This window comes from Vicugna pacos, chromosome 19, assembly GCF_048564905.1.
Source record: "Vicugna pacos chromosome 19, VicPac4, whole genome shotgun sequence".
NCBI lineage: Eukaryota > Metazoa > Chordata > Mammalia > Artiodactyla > Camelidae > Vicugna > Vicugna pacos.
In genome coordinates, this window is record NC_133005.1 from 19,537,405 (window position 1) to 19,553,279 (window position 15,875).

Genomic DNA, 15,875 nt, shown 5'->3' on the forward strand with positions numbered 1-15,875 from the left:
TCTCTTTTTCCCTAAACAACATCTTTTGAGTCACTATGTAAATTGTGGACCTCACTTTCTGGCAACACGGCATCTGATCTAATGCAAACCTCAATCTTGCTTTAAATTCATCAAATGTCGGACAAAATAAAAATGGAAGAATTATCAATACAAAGTTGATCTTGAAGTGAGACTGGGAGATCTCAGCTTACAGGAAATGAAGAGGGGATCTAGTTCTGCAAATGAAGCCTCAGCTGTACAGAAGGATTTGGCCATGGACACTGATCGTCATAGCTTGGAGCTGGGATCTTAATCTCCATACAGGACTAGGAGATGAAGCCTTAAGATGCAATTGACTTATGTAAGGCAGTGAGCCAGGACTGAAGCCACTGCCTAAAGACAGAAACTTGCAAGAGTTGCCTTCTCTGTTAAACAGAAAGTAGAAAAACTGCCCATCAGCCACAGGAAGAGTAAGGAAGTTCATCCTTGCATGGAGTTCTGTGTGGGGAGATGAAACGCCTCTTGGAAAATCAGAGCTAATGTCTGTGCCATACCCAGATGTAGATCTAAATTTAAATGCCTTATATGATGAGAATCCTGAAAATAAAATAGAAACTGGTCCAGAATCACAAAACTTACAAAGCCCTACCAATGTAACTTGGTAGGCAAAAACACTTGGAGGGAAATACGCACAATCTAGCACACGTGGGACTTCTACTGAGAATGGTAATACTACCGCCACCCCACCACACACACACACACACAAAACTCTCAGTAAAACAATCAGTAGACCCAACAAATAGTAGCATTAGCAGTTTCGATAATTTTAGATAATAAAACAATCAGAAGAAACCACAAAACGGGTATGTTCAGAACCACTGGAAGGTAAACATTGTAACGAAAGGCAATTTTAGAAACTCTAGAAACGGAAAATACAGTTATAGAAATTTAAAATGGAATGTGTGCTTTATACATCAAGTTTAAAACACGAAGAGAGGACTTACAAAGGTAGAAATGGAAAATATGACACAAAGAATGAGAAGATTCAACGTAACAGCTACTAGGAGTTTCAGAAGGAAAAAATGACGAAGGAGCAAAAACGTTCGAAAGAAAATGCTTGAGAATTTTCATAACTGTTGAAGACAAAAATCCTTAAACTCAGGAATCACAAATCCTAACCAAATAAATCCGTATAAATGTACTTCTTGATGCGGCCAAACACTGGCAAGAGAAAGTCTTTAAAATCAGAGAGAAAAGATAAATTTCCTACAAAGGGGAAAAGGGGGAGGGTGGGGCACACAGACTTCTTGTTGGCTGGAAGATACTTCGAAAGGGCTAAGAGACGGTACCAGTCAATCTAGAACGTTATGCCCAAGCCAGTCTTTCAAGATTCTCCTCGCTGCAAACCACTAAATATAAACCAGACAAGATACAGTCCTAATAGTCAATTACATATTTCATGAAAACAACGATTTATGCCCAAACTGTAAGATTTAACCTCAGCTGGAGAGACTTCTTTGGAATAAATAGAATGGCTTCACAACAGGGGTTATAGAGAGAGAAGTTACACGTAAATTCACTCATGCATTCATTCATGGTCAAGTTACTGTGGCAAGGAAGTTCCGGTCAGACGTACACGCCATGCTATAGAAGATTGTCATGAAGAGGAGACTCAAAATCAGGAAAGATGGAAATTAGTAGCCTTGTTTCAAAAAGAACCCTCACAAACAGGTAGATGGCATAAAATTTGAACATTGAGATTTAGCAAACACAGCCAACAGTGTACTTCCTCACCTGGGGTTTGTATAATTGAGTAATCATCTCCCTTCTTGAAATAAGCTGAAATTTTCTTATCTATTTACTTTTAATTTATGTGTGTGTAGGTTTTGTAACGTGTATATTATATGACAAGTATTACAAATAAATAATCATAAGTATGTTAGAGGGTCGGTACCCAAAGTACTTAAAGATGGGGATGCCCAGTTTTAGTTTGGAGAACACTCATCTAGTGTGTCTCAAACTAGGGAACCACATCAGGAGAGCTTACTTAAAATGCAGGTGCCTGGGCCCTCACCTGGACCTGCTGAATGTGACTCTGGGACGGGCCAGGCTTGCGTATCTCCAACAGTTTCCCTTCCAATTCTAATGAGCACCAGAGTTTGAGAACTGTTTTTTCTAGAAAATAAATCCCACTCCTTAGCTGGACGCTGAAACCCACATGGCCCTGGCCTCCCTGGTGTTCCTGTCTCCCCCATCCCCATCAGGGAGATGCTGTTGCCATGGAAACTGCCCCGTGCCCATTTCTGTTGCTCAGCCCAGCGTCCAGTGTGAGGCTGATGTCCAGGACGTGTTGACCCAACTCGTACTAGCAAGGCGCCCAGCTCTGACTCACCTCTGCACTTTGCACCTGCAGTTTCCTGAACTTCCTTTTTGAAATTTCTTTTCCCTGTTCCTCCCATCAAATTCTTACTGATCCTTCATTCTGCCCTTTAATCCTCTGTAACTCATGACTCCCATGTCCTTGTTGTATGACTTACCATATCTTATTACATTTATTTACTTGTGCATCTCCCTCTTGAAACTGTGAGCTCCTTGAGGGCTCAAGAAGCTGTGTCTTGGGGTTTTTTTGATCATTTTTGGGGGTAGCATTCCTTGTTGCTTACTTTTTGGTTTTTTAAAATTTATTGTTATTGAAGTAACATTGGTTTATAACATACAAGTTTCATACGTACCACATTATATTTCTACTTCTGTATACCCTTCAGTGTATACGGTGTACTCACCACCGAAAATGTAGTTTCTATCCATCACATACAGTTGGCCCCTTTATTACCCAGTGCACCCTCCTTCCTCCTCTCCCCTCTAATAACCACTACTCTGATTTCTGTATCCATGTGTTTGTTTTCCTTTGGTTTATACCTTTATTTTATCTTTTCATTTGTTTACTCACTTTTGGTATCCCACATATGAGTGAAATCACACAGTATTTGTCCCTCTCTGTCTGGCTGATTTCACTCAGCCTGACAAGTCACACTGCAGTGGTATGGATGTGTGGGCTGAACTGCAGAACATCATCTCCTTCATCCAAAACATCCAGAGAAAGAACATTGTCCTCATTTGGTTCGTGCCAAGAGCTCAGTTTGCTCCATACAGAGATTGTGGCAATGGAATTTCTTTGAAGAACAATTACTAGTAATTCACAAAGGTGTATTTGTGGATTCAAAGTATTACTTGTCCAAAATTATATATGAGTGGGGTCTAACACCAAGCTTCCTCTCTTCCTTCTGTTCTTGAATGCAGAAATCCACCCCTCTGGCATGAGACACCCCAGTCCACCCCCAAGACCAGGATTGTTCCACTGAACCACATACAATTCCTGTTACCTTTTCTCTGCACCCCCTCCCCCGCTCCCCAGCTCTCGCTCTCAACGTTTTCTAGTTTGAATGACCCAGCTGAGACCTGCCCCTGGCACCACCCACCCGCATTGTCTAGCCCAGAGTACAAAGTTTCCTGGCCACAACGGATATCATAGTTGGAGATCTTCCCCCAGAATATTTTTAATACTTGTAATATCTATATAGGTTAGCTGTAGATTTTGGTGATTCCCATGGTTCACGGGGAATTTTCCAGTGGTTTCTCTTACGGGTCAAGAGGAAAGTACGGGACAGTTTGCTTACTATTATATCTGATTTTTATGTCTGGTAATTTGAAGATTGTGCTGTCCGTATGGACAGCTTTTTCAGATGCAAGAACTAAACTGAAATTTGGGTGTCACCAGATTTGTGGATGTTTTTACATCATCATCATCATCACACTAGTACTAGGAGTAGTAATAATTATTGAGCACTTCAGTTCACAGACCTTTGTGAAGTTCAGGTACTTTGCAGAGATGACCTCTTACCATCGTCACAAAAACCCTGTAAGTTGGAGGCTGATACTCACATCACACAGAAGTGGTCACGTGCCCCAGGCAGATAGATGCATTGTCTTTCCCAGGGTCACACTGTTGGGCGGTAGCAGAGCCAGAGCGTGGCCCTGGGTGGTCTAACTCCTGAGATTCTGCGTTAACTTCTACATCTCCCCTCAAAACTCCATTTTCAGTTTTTAAAAATGAGTTAGCAGTTTGAAAATTATTCTTAAAAATAAAGAGGATGTTGTTTGAAAGGGTCTTTAGAGCCTCTTAATTCACTTGAATTTATAATGTGTCCTGCATTTCTGGATGTTTTTTTAAATGCTTACTGTTCTTTGATTTGCAGGCCCAAGAAACTAATATTAAAAGCGTTCAAACAATACTGGTTCGTCTTTAAAGACACATCTATAGCCTACTTTAAAAACAAGGAACTTGAACAAGGAGAACCAATAGAAAAACTAAATCTTAGAGGTAAGAGGGTAATACGTCTTGGTATGGCTTGTCATGGCCAGCAAGCAGATGAAGGCTGAGGATCCCCCCAGGGAAGCGGGGTTCACTCCCAGGGGAATCTCTGCATGTCACTGGTTTCAAACCAGGAGCCTGTCTGCAGCTCCTCTTCCCCGTGAAGTGTGGACCCGGAATGCAGCCCAGTGAATGGTTATTTTCATTATGCTGTTCCCTCTTTGCCAGTGTGTCCAAGTCTCTGACGGGGTGATAACCAGTGTCGTAAAGGTAGCACCTGACACATTGTGCAATCCTAAAGAACTTTCTGAATTCCAGAACAGTTATGTTTAATTCAGTGTCACCTTCATGCCTATTATAATTTCTAATTAACAGTGGCTGTGAGCATATTGGTAGCTCCATTAACTGAAAATGTAATTAACTAGTGCACCCAATTCCCTTCTCATTGTGACAGAGAATTCCCCTGCTTTGATTTATTTCAAAGTTCACCTTCAGTCATTGTTTCTATGAGTTAGAATAGCCTAATCGACCTGAAAGATGAATCTAACCAATGACATATTTAAGAAATTTGTAAGAGAAAATATTTTTATCGATCCATGCTAATTGTTCACAAGCCTTATTTCGTTAGCCTTTAATTAATGTTATCAGCTTGCTCCTCAGTGTTTCAGAAGAGAACTAAATCTGAGGGGCTTATGTTCAAAGCATTTTTTTTAGATGCACATCTGATATTTGTATGAGATTTCTCAGAGCTCAGTTCTGTCCCTGCCTTTTCTCATTCAGGCTGTGAAGTCGTTCCAGACGTAAATGTAGCAGGGAGAAGATTTGGAATCAAGTTACTAATCCCTGTTGCTGACGGTATGAATGAAGTGTATCTGAGATGTGACCACGTAAGTAAAACCACGAAAATGTGAAGTCACCTCACCTCTATTGAGCCTCAGGACAAACCGTCTGAGGGGTCTTCTCAGAACACTCATCAGTCAGCTACTGCTTTGTAACAAGCAACCACAAAATCACAAAGACCCACACCAGTAAACATTGGCTTCTGAAGCATCTGCAGGTAGACTAGGGGTTGGGTGACCAGGCTGGTGTGAGCTGGACAGACCTGCTTCCAGCCATCCTCCTGGCCCTGATTCAGGCTGAGCCCACAGGATTTGTTCTGAGTCCCAGACTGCCTGGGAGGCTCTTCTCAGAGTAGGGGTAGAAGTGCCAGAGGGAACTGGGAACATGGGGGACCTCCTGAAGCTTACATGTGGAGTTGGTACACTCACTTGCACCCACATTCCATTGGCTAAAGCATGTCCATGGGCAGGACCTAAGTCAGGGGGTGGGAAGTTACACTCTGGCTCTGGTGGGAGGGACTGTAAAATTACATGGCAAGAGGTGTGGACACCAGGAGGGTGGAGATTGAGGTCAGTGATTCAGTAAACCACACCTACTATTGCTCTGAAGAATTAATTCCGCTCTTTACCTGCATCCCTTGGCTTCTGGGACCACTCCCCTTCACTCGCTGCGGTACAAGTGAGTACAGACATAAAGAACAGTAGAAGCCACCGCTCAGTGGTTCAGATCCATCGATGAACCTGATTCCTTACACAAGGGGTTAGAATCTTTACTTGGGGTAGGCCAAGGTGGAAATAAGATGGGAAATCAGGTCATGATTTTTCCTCATTTTCTTCTGTCATAGATATCAGACGTGATATGAAAATGAAAGTAGATCTCAAGGACGCTGTTCAGTAGTTTGGGTTTTCAGCTGTCTGTGCTCCACTGCGCTCCTTTGTGTCCTTGGTTCATCTTTAAATGCAAAGTTCCACACATGGAATTTCTCAAAGGGGATATTCCCGTTCTGTAGCCCCTTGGTATCTAGAAATGCAACTCAGGACTCAAAAGCTTCCATTGGATGTTCAACTGGGTGACTTAACAGCCACTCAGAATGCGTGCCACTTCACGTCTTCTCTTGCAGGGAAGGTGCTGGTTTTGTATTGATTAGAGAAGTGAAAGCGCAGGTCCTGCTCTGTCCCCAGCAGGGCCGCTTTGCACTTGAACGTGCTTCTTAGCCCTCTGGTATCTGCTGCAGGAGAATCAATATGCCCAGTGGATGGCTGCCTGCATCTTGGCCTCGAAGGGCAAAACCATGGCGGACAGCTCCTACCAGCCAGAGGTCCTCAACATCCTTTCATTTCTGAGGATGAAAAACCGGAACTCAGCATCTCAGGTGGCTCCCGGGCTCGAAAACATGGACATGAACCCGGAATGTTTTGTGTCACCTCGGTGTGCAAAAAAACACAAGTCTAAACAGGTACTCCTACTCTGGTTGGGGTGATTGCCGTGGATTCTGTATTTTCTGAAACAAAAGGAAGAATTAAAATGGTCAAGACCATCACAAAAAATCAGCTGGTGGGGGAATCTGATTATGAACTGGATATGAGGTGATACTAAGAAATTATTCTGAATTTTGTTAGTGGTGACTGTACGGCTTACTGAACATAGTAATATTCCCAGAACTAACCTAATTTTAAGACGATGACTGAGTCTTCACAAATGACAAATTTAAATTATGCTTCCATGAGAGGGGGTTAAAAGTTACATAGATAAACTGATTTAAGAAGAACCACTGTTTGGGGGCACTCCACAGACCCCCCAGAAAGAAGAATTAAGAACCTCCATCTGTGTGAAGCCTAGAAGCTTATATGTTGGCTCTCTTCATGTTTCTCCCCAGTGATTTGCGTGTATTACAGAAAAGGAGAGTGAATGAATGAATGAATGAATGAGAAGGAATTGTCTTTGCGGAGCTGCAGTCGGGCCTTGCATTCATTCTTGTCAGTGGGGGTCTGGAACCAGCAGGCTGATGGCTGTAGGCAGTCAGGGTCTGCGGAGGAGAATTTGACGTCTCCCGCTTCTGCTTAGCTGGCAGCCCGCATCCTGGAAGCCCACCAGAACGTGGCCCAGATGCTCCTGGTGGAAGCCAAGCTGCGGTTCATCCAGGCGTGGCAGTCTCTACCTGAATTTGGCCTCACCTACTACCTAGTCAGGTGATTACCGTGTTCTCTTGCCTCTCTCACTTTCTGTTCAATTTTAAGTGGTTTCCTTGGGGCCCAGTTGATTCTTATTTGGTCTAGAATGTAGAACTCACTTTTATCATTATTATTTAGAATACTGTCCTTCCACAAATGGCCCGAACGCTTTTGGCTGCTCATAACGGTCTTCCATGCCTCTCTGCTTCTCCTGTGTCCCCTGTGCTTTCAGCTTAGCAGCCAGAGCGATCCTTTTAAGATCTCAGTCAGACCATGTCAGGCCTCCGCTCACCACCATCAGAAGGCATCGTGCCACACTCAGAGTAAAAGCCAGATCCTGACAGTGGCCTCACAAGACCTTAACTCTGGAATTTCACATCCCCTCCCCTCCTTTGCTGTGCCCAGCCACACTGGCCTCCTGGCAGGGCCTTGACATGCAAAAGAAAAAAAAAAAGCCCTGGCCTTTGCACTGTCTGTGCCCTCTGCTCTGATACTCATTCCCCAGATAGCCTGGCTCACTTGCTCACGGATATCAAATTTCCCTTCTCACTTAGCTCTTCCCTGACTGTCTCTTTAAAGTGTAGCAACCTCATTGCCGGTATTCCCTGTGCCACTTCTGTGCTTTGTTCTCCTTTGTGACCTTACCTGCCTCGTTCATGACTCTCTCCCCACAGAGAATACAAGTTCCAAGTTCCATGAAGCCAGTAATTTTCCCTCTATGTAGGTCACTGCTGTAGTCCCTGCTGTAGTCCCGCTGCCCAGAAGGGAGCTGGATGTGGCTGGTGCTAACTTTGAATTAACAGACTCTTTTTGGAGGGGTCATTAGGTCTATTTATTATTAGGGTTTCTTTTTTTTTCTTTTTCATAGAGGTACTGGGGATTGAACCCAGGATTGAACCCAGGCCCTCCTGCATGCCAGGCATGCACTCTACCATTTGAGCCACACCTTTCCCCCTTGACTTAGTTGACTTAACCTCCTCTTAGTTTGCTTTCCTCTGATGTCAGTCTCACCTTTCATTCCTCCTTTTCAGTCATAATAAAAATGCCCTTCTGTGGAAAGTTAACCCCTCATTGTCTACTCTTCAGAAATGATTTAGAAATGTTGATATTGTGTTTAAGAAGTTGCATGTGAATGGACATCGGGTTACAGGAAGCAAGCGCTTCTTTGAATTAATTTTCTTTTCAGATTTAAAGGAAGCAAGAAAGATGACATTCTGGGAGTTTCATATAATAGGCTGATTAGAATTGATGCTGCCACTGGGATTCCAATTACAACATGGAGATTCACAAATATGAAACAGTGGAATGTAAACTGGGAAATCCGGCAGGTAAAGTGAAAGTTTCTCATATATTCAGTGTTGAGCCTATAAATGTGTCTTCCCTCCGAACTGCAGATTATTCTGTTTTTTGAAAAGGTGTTCTTAGAAACCACAAGCATGTGGTAATTGTCTGCTAAAATAATCACATGCAGTTCTGGGCAGTTTCTGAACAACTACAAGCCAAATACTTTTGGATTAACACAAGTCGGCTTGGTCTCCATACAGATTCTAAAATTGCTGAGAAGTCTGATTAATTTCCTTCAAGTCAGCAGGGGATTATGTAAGATTTAGGCTGATAACTACTTAGCAGAAACCACCTGAGATTGTAACCATCATACAAAATAAATCCAAAACAGGCCTCATCTGACTGGCTGCCAAGAGGTGTAACTGGTTGAGAATTCAGCCCATGTGGATAGTATTCCTGTCCCCAAAAGGAAAAAGTGCCAGAGAAGCCCACAAGGTGCACAGATGATGGAGGAAAGCTTAGCCTGTGGGTTCAGGAGCCCTCACCCCCGTCAGCTCCACCCTAGGAACCAGGTCAGGCCAAACCTGCATCATGGGACCTACTAGACAAAGTCAGGGACAGCTGAGTGTCGTGGTGATCTTAGACATTCTGCTCTTGCTAATCCAGACTCTCTTACCTCATTCCTTTGGCATTTCCCATTTTTCCAGTAGAAGACCATCAATGTAGAGGGAGGTTAAGAGACTCACATCTTTTTTTTAAGAACCGTGGCTGCTTCTCAGCTGGGCTGTTGACTATCTAGGCGCTCATTTGTAGAAGGAAGGTCTGAGATTAGGGAGCCCCTCAGGAATGGCTCGAACACCTTGTTGCACGCTCAGGACCACGTGAATCTGACTCTGGGAGTAAGAGCTGAGATCATTGAGTCTTAAAAGTCCAAGCTGATTCCAATGAGCAGCTGGTTCCAATGAGTGGAGAACAGGTGAAGATGCAGTTTTTCCTAGTGCTTAGAGCTTAGGACTTGCAGCTGGGAAGGGGTGAGGGCTGTGGCTTAGGAAAACTCACGTGGGCCCTTCCTTCTCCATTAAAAAATCTTCAAACCCCCTGCCCCTCGACACAGGGAGTGCTTAGACAGTTCTTACACCTAAACAAAAGGCAGACAGACAGAAAATAGTCTTTGTTGGGAGTTAGAATGTTCTGCCAGGTGTGCTGGAAGTGCCACTAGAGGGCGCTCGGGGAGCACCGCGTTTTCTATAAGCCGTTAAGGGGAGCGGCGGTTTTGCGGGGCTTTGGGAAATCCACCTGTCGCGACCTCAGCCAGCGGCCGGCAAAGCAGCTGCTTTTCCTGTCCCCCTGTCAAAGTGTGAGCGTCCCGGCTCCCTCCTCTTCCAGGTGGCCATCGAGTTTGACCAGAACGTGTCCATTGCGTTCACCTGCCTGAGCGCGGATTGCAAGATCGTGCATGAGTACATCGGCGGCTACATCTTCCTGTCCACCCGCTCCAAGGACCAGAATGAAACGCTCGACGAGGACCTGTTCCACAAGTTGACCGGTGGCCAGGAATGAGCAGATCAGGCCTGGGGGGGGGGGTCTACACAGCCCTGGGGGGCCAAAGGCAGGCCTCCCTGGATGCTGGGTCCCCTGCCTGCACTGGGTGTCTATGTTCCAGACTGACAGCCTGTGTCACCACCAGGCATCCAGACCCTCCCCTCAGTTCAGACACCCTGCCTGCACATCCCTCATCTCACTTGGCCCTGTGCTGCCAGCGGTGGAAGAGGCCTCAGTTAACCTCTCCTGGACGTGAGGGGTGGGAGAGAGGAGGGTGCTGGGACGTTGCTCGAAGGCCCAGCGTGTGGCGACAGTTCTGTAACTCGCAGAGCCTGCGGGTGTTACGGCTCCAAGTTGTCCATGTGCTTACCTGCTTTGTTGCCAAGTTAGCAGAAAAACAAAGGTTAAAAGCGCCTGTGGCAAGGACATCTTATTCCACAAACTCAGGTATGAAAAGAAATATTGGGGAAGGAGGGTAGAGCTCAGTGGTAGAGCCCATGCGTAGTATGCATGAGATCCTGGGTTCAATCCCCAATACCTCCGTTGAGTAAATAAATAAACCTAGTTACCTACCCCCTGCCCTGCAAAAAAAAAGAAATATGTCCTTCTTTAACAGAAGTACTTTTAACTCCCATCTGGTGAAAATGGCAGAGGGAGTCCATGCGTACACTTTTATCCCAGAGGTCAAGGTCCTGGGAAAGGAGGGGTGACCTGGGACCAGTTGGTGACAAGAGGTCAGAGTAGTGGCCCTCGGTGTCATCAGTCCACAATGACACGTTGCCAAGGTGACCATTAACCCATCTGGTCTTGGACAGTGGTGCTCTCGGGCTCCTGCCCCACCCACAAGTCCCATTCCATCCCTGGGGCTCCCTCCGCCACCTTTAAGTCCCTCCTGAAGGCATGGTGACACAGGAGCTCAGGGAAACCCATTCCTCAAATCCAGCATGTATCTCACCTGCTTCTGCTCTAGGCTGGAAGATGGGTCCAGTTCTAACCTCTTCATAAAAACCACCTCCCAGCAGTGAGGCTTCCAGCGAAGTCTCCATCCCAACCCTTCAGGGAGAGACAGGCAAGACCCAGGCAGACCCTTTCACAAAGACCTCTGTGTTCAAGGGCTGGGCCCCTCACTGGCTTCCGCCTCCTGGACCTTTGGCTGGTCCGTGGGGAAGAGAAGCCTTTTCTCATCACCTGTCAGGGTTCTCCTGGATTTGGTGTCTGGTTATATGACTCATGGCCTTTCCCCTAAAGGCCTTTTTTTTTTCCAAGTTTACACGTATAAATTTCATTATCTCCAAGCCACAATGCCAGTCACACATGTGCACCCTTTAAAACGGTAACAAACAACAACACACTTAGAGAACAAAACACAGCAAAAAAACACAGTGGACCACCAGAGACAAATGTCCCAGTGTCTTAAGGTCCAGGAATCTGGACATGCTACCCCCTGGACTGAAGAGACATCTTCAGGTTTAAGGCAAAGGGAACAGCCTACACAAGGCACAACCGCCAGCTGCCACTGGAAGAATCTTAGTTATTTCTTCCTTGGGGGTTTGAGTGCCTCTCTCCTGTCCCCACCCCTAGACTTTTTTTTCTCTGCTTTTTGCTCTGGCATCTCTGCCTTGGGACATGACTGTGGGCCAATTAACAGTTGCCTCAAATGAATAAACCTAATTACCACCCCCTAAGTGGGGAGGGTGTAGCTCAAGTGGTAGAGCGCATGCTTGACATGCACGAGGTCCCAGGTTCAATCCCCAGTACCTCCTCCAAATAGAAATAAACGAACAGGTGCCTCAATTGTCAGCTTCTCTTTTGGTTTGGCAGTGTTGGGAGGACTGAGTTTTAAAAAGGTAACAAGCAGTACTGGGGCTAGAGGGAAATACCAGACTTTTTTTTTTTTAACGTGTAAATATTCTCCTGTCACAGAGGACATGGGTTGCCAGGGTGAGGCAGAGACTCTCTTCACATTTTGAAGTTCTTTCAGGATGCAAAGCTCAGGGGGCCTGGCTAGACCTCAGATGCCCCAAAACACTGGGTGTTGCTTTGTTTTCCAACAAAGCCATCTGAGAAGACAGATCTCCACAGTTCTGGGGGCCACCTCGAGTCAGCCTTGGCGGGGGACCCTTAGGCCCTGAGATAGAAGCTGTCACTGGAAATCCCTCTTTCAGCCTCTCCTTGGAGGTGAATGTTAGTTAAGAATGTTCAAACACCAGCTGAGCTTCTGAGGCCTAGCCGAAAGCTGGGAGGTGGCTTAGGCACTTGGAAAATCTGGCCCATGTCATAAAGAATTTAGTCTGAAGTGTTTTGTAGAGGAACCAGTGCTGCGTGTACTGCGGTGAACTTGGTGGTGACTTCTCCACAGTCCTGGGCTTCGCGGTTTTAGATCCTAGCTGGGTCCTACAGTAAGACAGTGCTCCCTGATGTGACGTTTCACCTGCCTGCTGCCACACACAGCTCTGCCTAATTTACCAACAACCCTCTTCCTTAGCTTTTCCTCCTTGTCTGGCATCTCCGTGGAAACACTCAAAAGAGTTGCCTGGTTTTAACCGAACTTCCAGGGGAGCATTTCTTCCTTGAGTACACTGCCACCTCCCGGAGTAAACAAGTGTGACAAGAAACCCTAAAAATGCTGCTGTTCCAAAGAGGACACTTTTATTTTTAAAGACTTTTTTTTCTTACATTAGGTGCAAAGGTCACCTGACTTCCTATGATAAAATTTGAAATTAACATGTGCCTTTCAGCCCTGTTTGCTTTTTTATCTATACTACATGGGTAACTATGCATTTTTTTGTTATCTTATGTGCATTTTTTTAATTAAAAGTTTTATCTGGATTTGAATGCAGGCTAGGAGCATCCTTTCAGTGTGTTGTCTCTTAAAAAGGTGAGTATTTTTTCCACTACAAAAAAGAAGTGCAACTTTCAGGTTTAACACTTGCTTTTCCTCACAGTTGCAAGATTTGAGCTTATTCTCTGCAGTGAGATTGACTTAGAATCCTCCCGTAACCACCAGTTTCAACTCCTTTCTCATTGACAGTCACCAGATTTCCTGACATATCATGAGTTTTTTTTATCCAGGTCTACCTTTTGGAAGAAGCATCATAGAGCAAAGAAAAGCCATAGGCAGAGGAGCATCAGAGGGCCTCTGATTTGATGGCCAGATGTCAAGGGCATATCTTTGATCTCGTGGTACATCGTACATGGTACCTGTTAGAGGCAGACGGTCCATAAGGGGTAGGGATGTGCTGTTTGTAGATGTCCCTTCATGCAGTTCTCACATCCACACATAGGGGGCAGGAACAACGTGCCTTCTCATTTTACAGAGAAGCCACGCTCCGAAGGTAAAATAACTTCCCGCCAGTAAGCAGTGGAACCAGGATTCAAACGACGTTTGTCTTAACTCCAAAGACCACTGAGCTTAACCCAGCAAACCCCACCCTTCCATTTCCAGCCCCGCTCAGCTCTGAAACGCTTGCCCCACCCTCAGCCCCAGTGCGGACCTCTCCTGACTCAGTGTCCCCATGTCACACTGTAGAAGAGGGCCAGGGAGGTTAGGGGTTGGCTGCCCCAGAGTAGCTGGGGAGGTGCAGGTGGATCAAAAAGGTCTAGAAGCCACAGAAATGAGCTACCTAGTGAGTATTTTATGATTCTGGGAAAGTCTCGTTTTCAGTTCCAGGGTGGAAAAAGTAAGCAAATGAGTTTCATTTGAAAACTCATCTTTGAGTTGTAAACACTAGAAGCCAAGGCGTTCTGCAATTTTTGTTTTCCGGAATCACTAAAAAAAAAAAAAAAAAATTTTTTTTTAAATGTGCTTGTAGTAAAGACTTCTTTTCCCTTCCATACATTCAGCAAAGGGTGAAATGGGAAAGGAGGTGCCCTTCGACCCCTCCAGCCTCCCTGAGAGATTCTGGGGTGACACGGGGAGGGGAGGAGGCAGGGAAATCACATGAAATAATGAAATTATAAATTTTTCATTATTCTCCCACACAAATACATGACTTTATGAAATCACATGAGAGATGATCATGTGAATAAATGAAATGTGTATGATTTTTTTCATCATTTCCCACACAAACATGATGTTCCCACTTCCTCCCCTTTCCCCGCTGTCACCCCAGAATCTCTGGGAATGGCAGGGGTGGGAAGAAGCTGCCTCCTCTTCTATTTTGCCCCCTCCTCCCCTTCATGCCGCTTCCTCCAAGAGCCGTTGAGCCCTGGACGTCCCAGACAAGCTGAAGGGCAGCACTTAGCCCTTTCCTGTGTTCAAGTTTCCCCTTTCTCAACACTTGCAGCTCATTGAAGCCGTGTGGCAATGCTGAGTGCTGTCAGAAGGGGACAAAATCAGCCTCTCCCGTCCTCCGTCCTCACAAATGCCCGTGCTGCTCTGGACCCCGCTGGCCTTGGGGTGATAGGTCCTCAGACTTGGTTACAGTGGAACCCTTCCTGATGAATGAAAGGTCAGATTCTAATGAATTAAGCCCCACGTGAGCCCAGGTTGCATGGAAGCCACTTCGGAAAACACTGGATTAGATGATTTAGAAGGAGCCTCCAGGAGCCTCCCCGCATTTACCCAAACATCCTGTGTTACATCAAGACCTGGTTACCTCACAAGAGGGGCTATGAAAACACACATGGCGGGGAGGATGTAGTGCAAGTGGTAGAGCGCATGCTTAGCATGCATGAGGTCCTGGTTTCAATCCCCAGTGCCTCCTCTAAAAATGAAGAAATAAACCTAATCACCTCCACCCTCAGAAAAAAAGGCCTAAATAAATAAATCACTCTTAAATAACATTTTAAAAAGGACACTCATAAACAGGATGGGAATTCGAGATTTCATCTGGATTCACTAGTCACACTGTCAAAAAGATTTCTGACTAAGTGAATTTACTTCCTTCTGACTCGCCGTGTGACCTTGAAGACCTCGAATTCCCCTACGTGCCTCGGTTTCTTTGCTCATGACAGAGGAAACATCCTGCAGCCACTCCCCAGCAGGGGACCCCCAGCTGACCAGTGCTGTCGGGGACCCTGCAGGGGGTCGTTTTGAAATTTGGAAGGTGAGGCCTTGGCTGCTCTGAGATCCCTGGGACGGAAGGATGGGCCCTGGGGAGGAGGCAGAAGACCTTCTGTGAGTGGAGCCCTGGCCTCAGGGAGGGGCGGGTCCAAAGCCCCAAGCCTGTGTCCTCCGACTCAAGGGCTGTGTCGTCAGAGGCCTTGGTGGCCCCAAACAGGTCCCCTGATAGGATGAGGGGAAGACAAATGAGGTTCCAGAAGGGAAACAAGCATATGTGTGTATTTATTTATATTTATATTTATATACATATGTATGTGTATCTCCTTGAGAAAAGAGCAGGTGATGCAGCAGGGCCGGGGGCCCAGGCTCAATACGTGGGGCGTGGTGACAGGCTGGCTGGTTTGTGCCCAGCACCTCACTGGTAAAGGCAACCCCTACTTGTGGCCACCATGGCGATTAAGACGGAGCAGGGACACTCCTGCAGGCGACAGGACGGGAAGTGGGGGAGCCAGTGCCGAACAGTCAGATGTTCCTTTTTTTTTTCTCCCCAAATAGTCAGATATTCCTGCTCGCTAAGCACGCGCTTTACCGCCGAGCTGTACCCTCCCCCATGTTACTATCTCATTTGAAGGTATTTTCTCACTTGCTTTGCTGATCACATCCAGAAAATTCTCTTACAGAG

At 45.8% G+C, this 15,875-nt stretch overlaps 1 protein-coding gene across 2 annotated transcripts in view; it reads left to right on the forward strand.

Annotated features, from left to right (window-relative positions):
* The window catches only part of FERMT1 (FERM domain containing kindlin 1), a 38,366-nt gene extending 25,350 nt beyond the window's left edge, over positions 1-13,016 (forward strand). For both annotated transcript variants that reach the window (XM_072943836.1, XM_072943835.1), the window contains exons 10-15: positions 4,236-4,360; positions 5,132-5,238; positions 6,426-6,647; positions 7,256-7,380; positions 8,549-8,690; positions 10,033-13,016. In XM_072943836.1, the coding sequence (XP_072799937.1) occupies positions 4,236-4,360; positions 5,132-5,238; positions 6,426-6,647; positions 7,256-7,380; positions 8,549-8,690; positions 10,033-10,206 (895 nt within the window). In that variant the 3' untranslated portion in view covers positions 10,207-13,016. The remainder of the gene's footprint in view (positions 1-4,235; positions 4,361-5,131; positions 5,239-6,425; positions 6,648-7,255; positions 7,381-8,548; positions 8,691-10,032) is intronic.
* Positions 13,017-15,875: the final 2,859 nt, after the last annotated feature.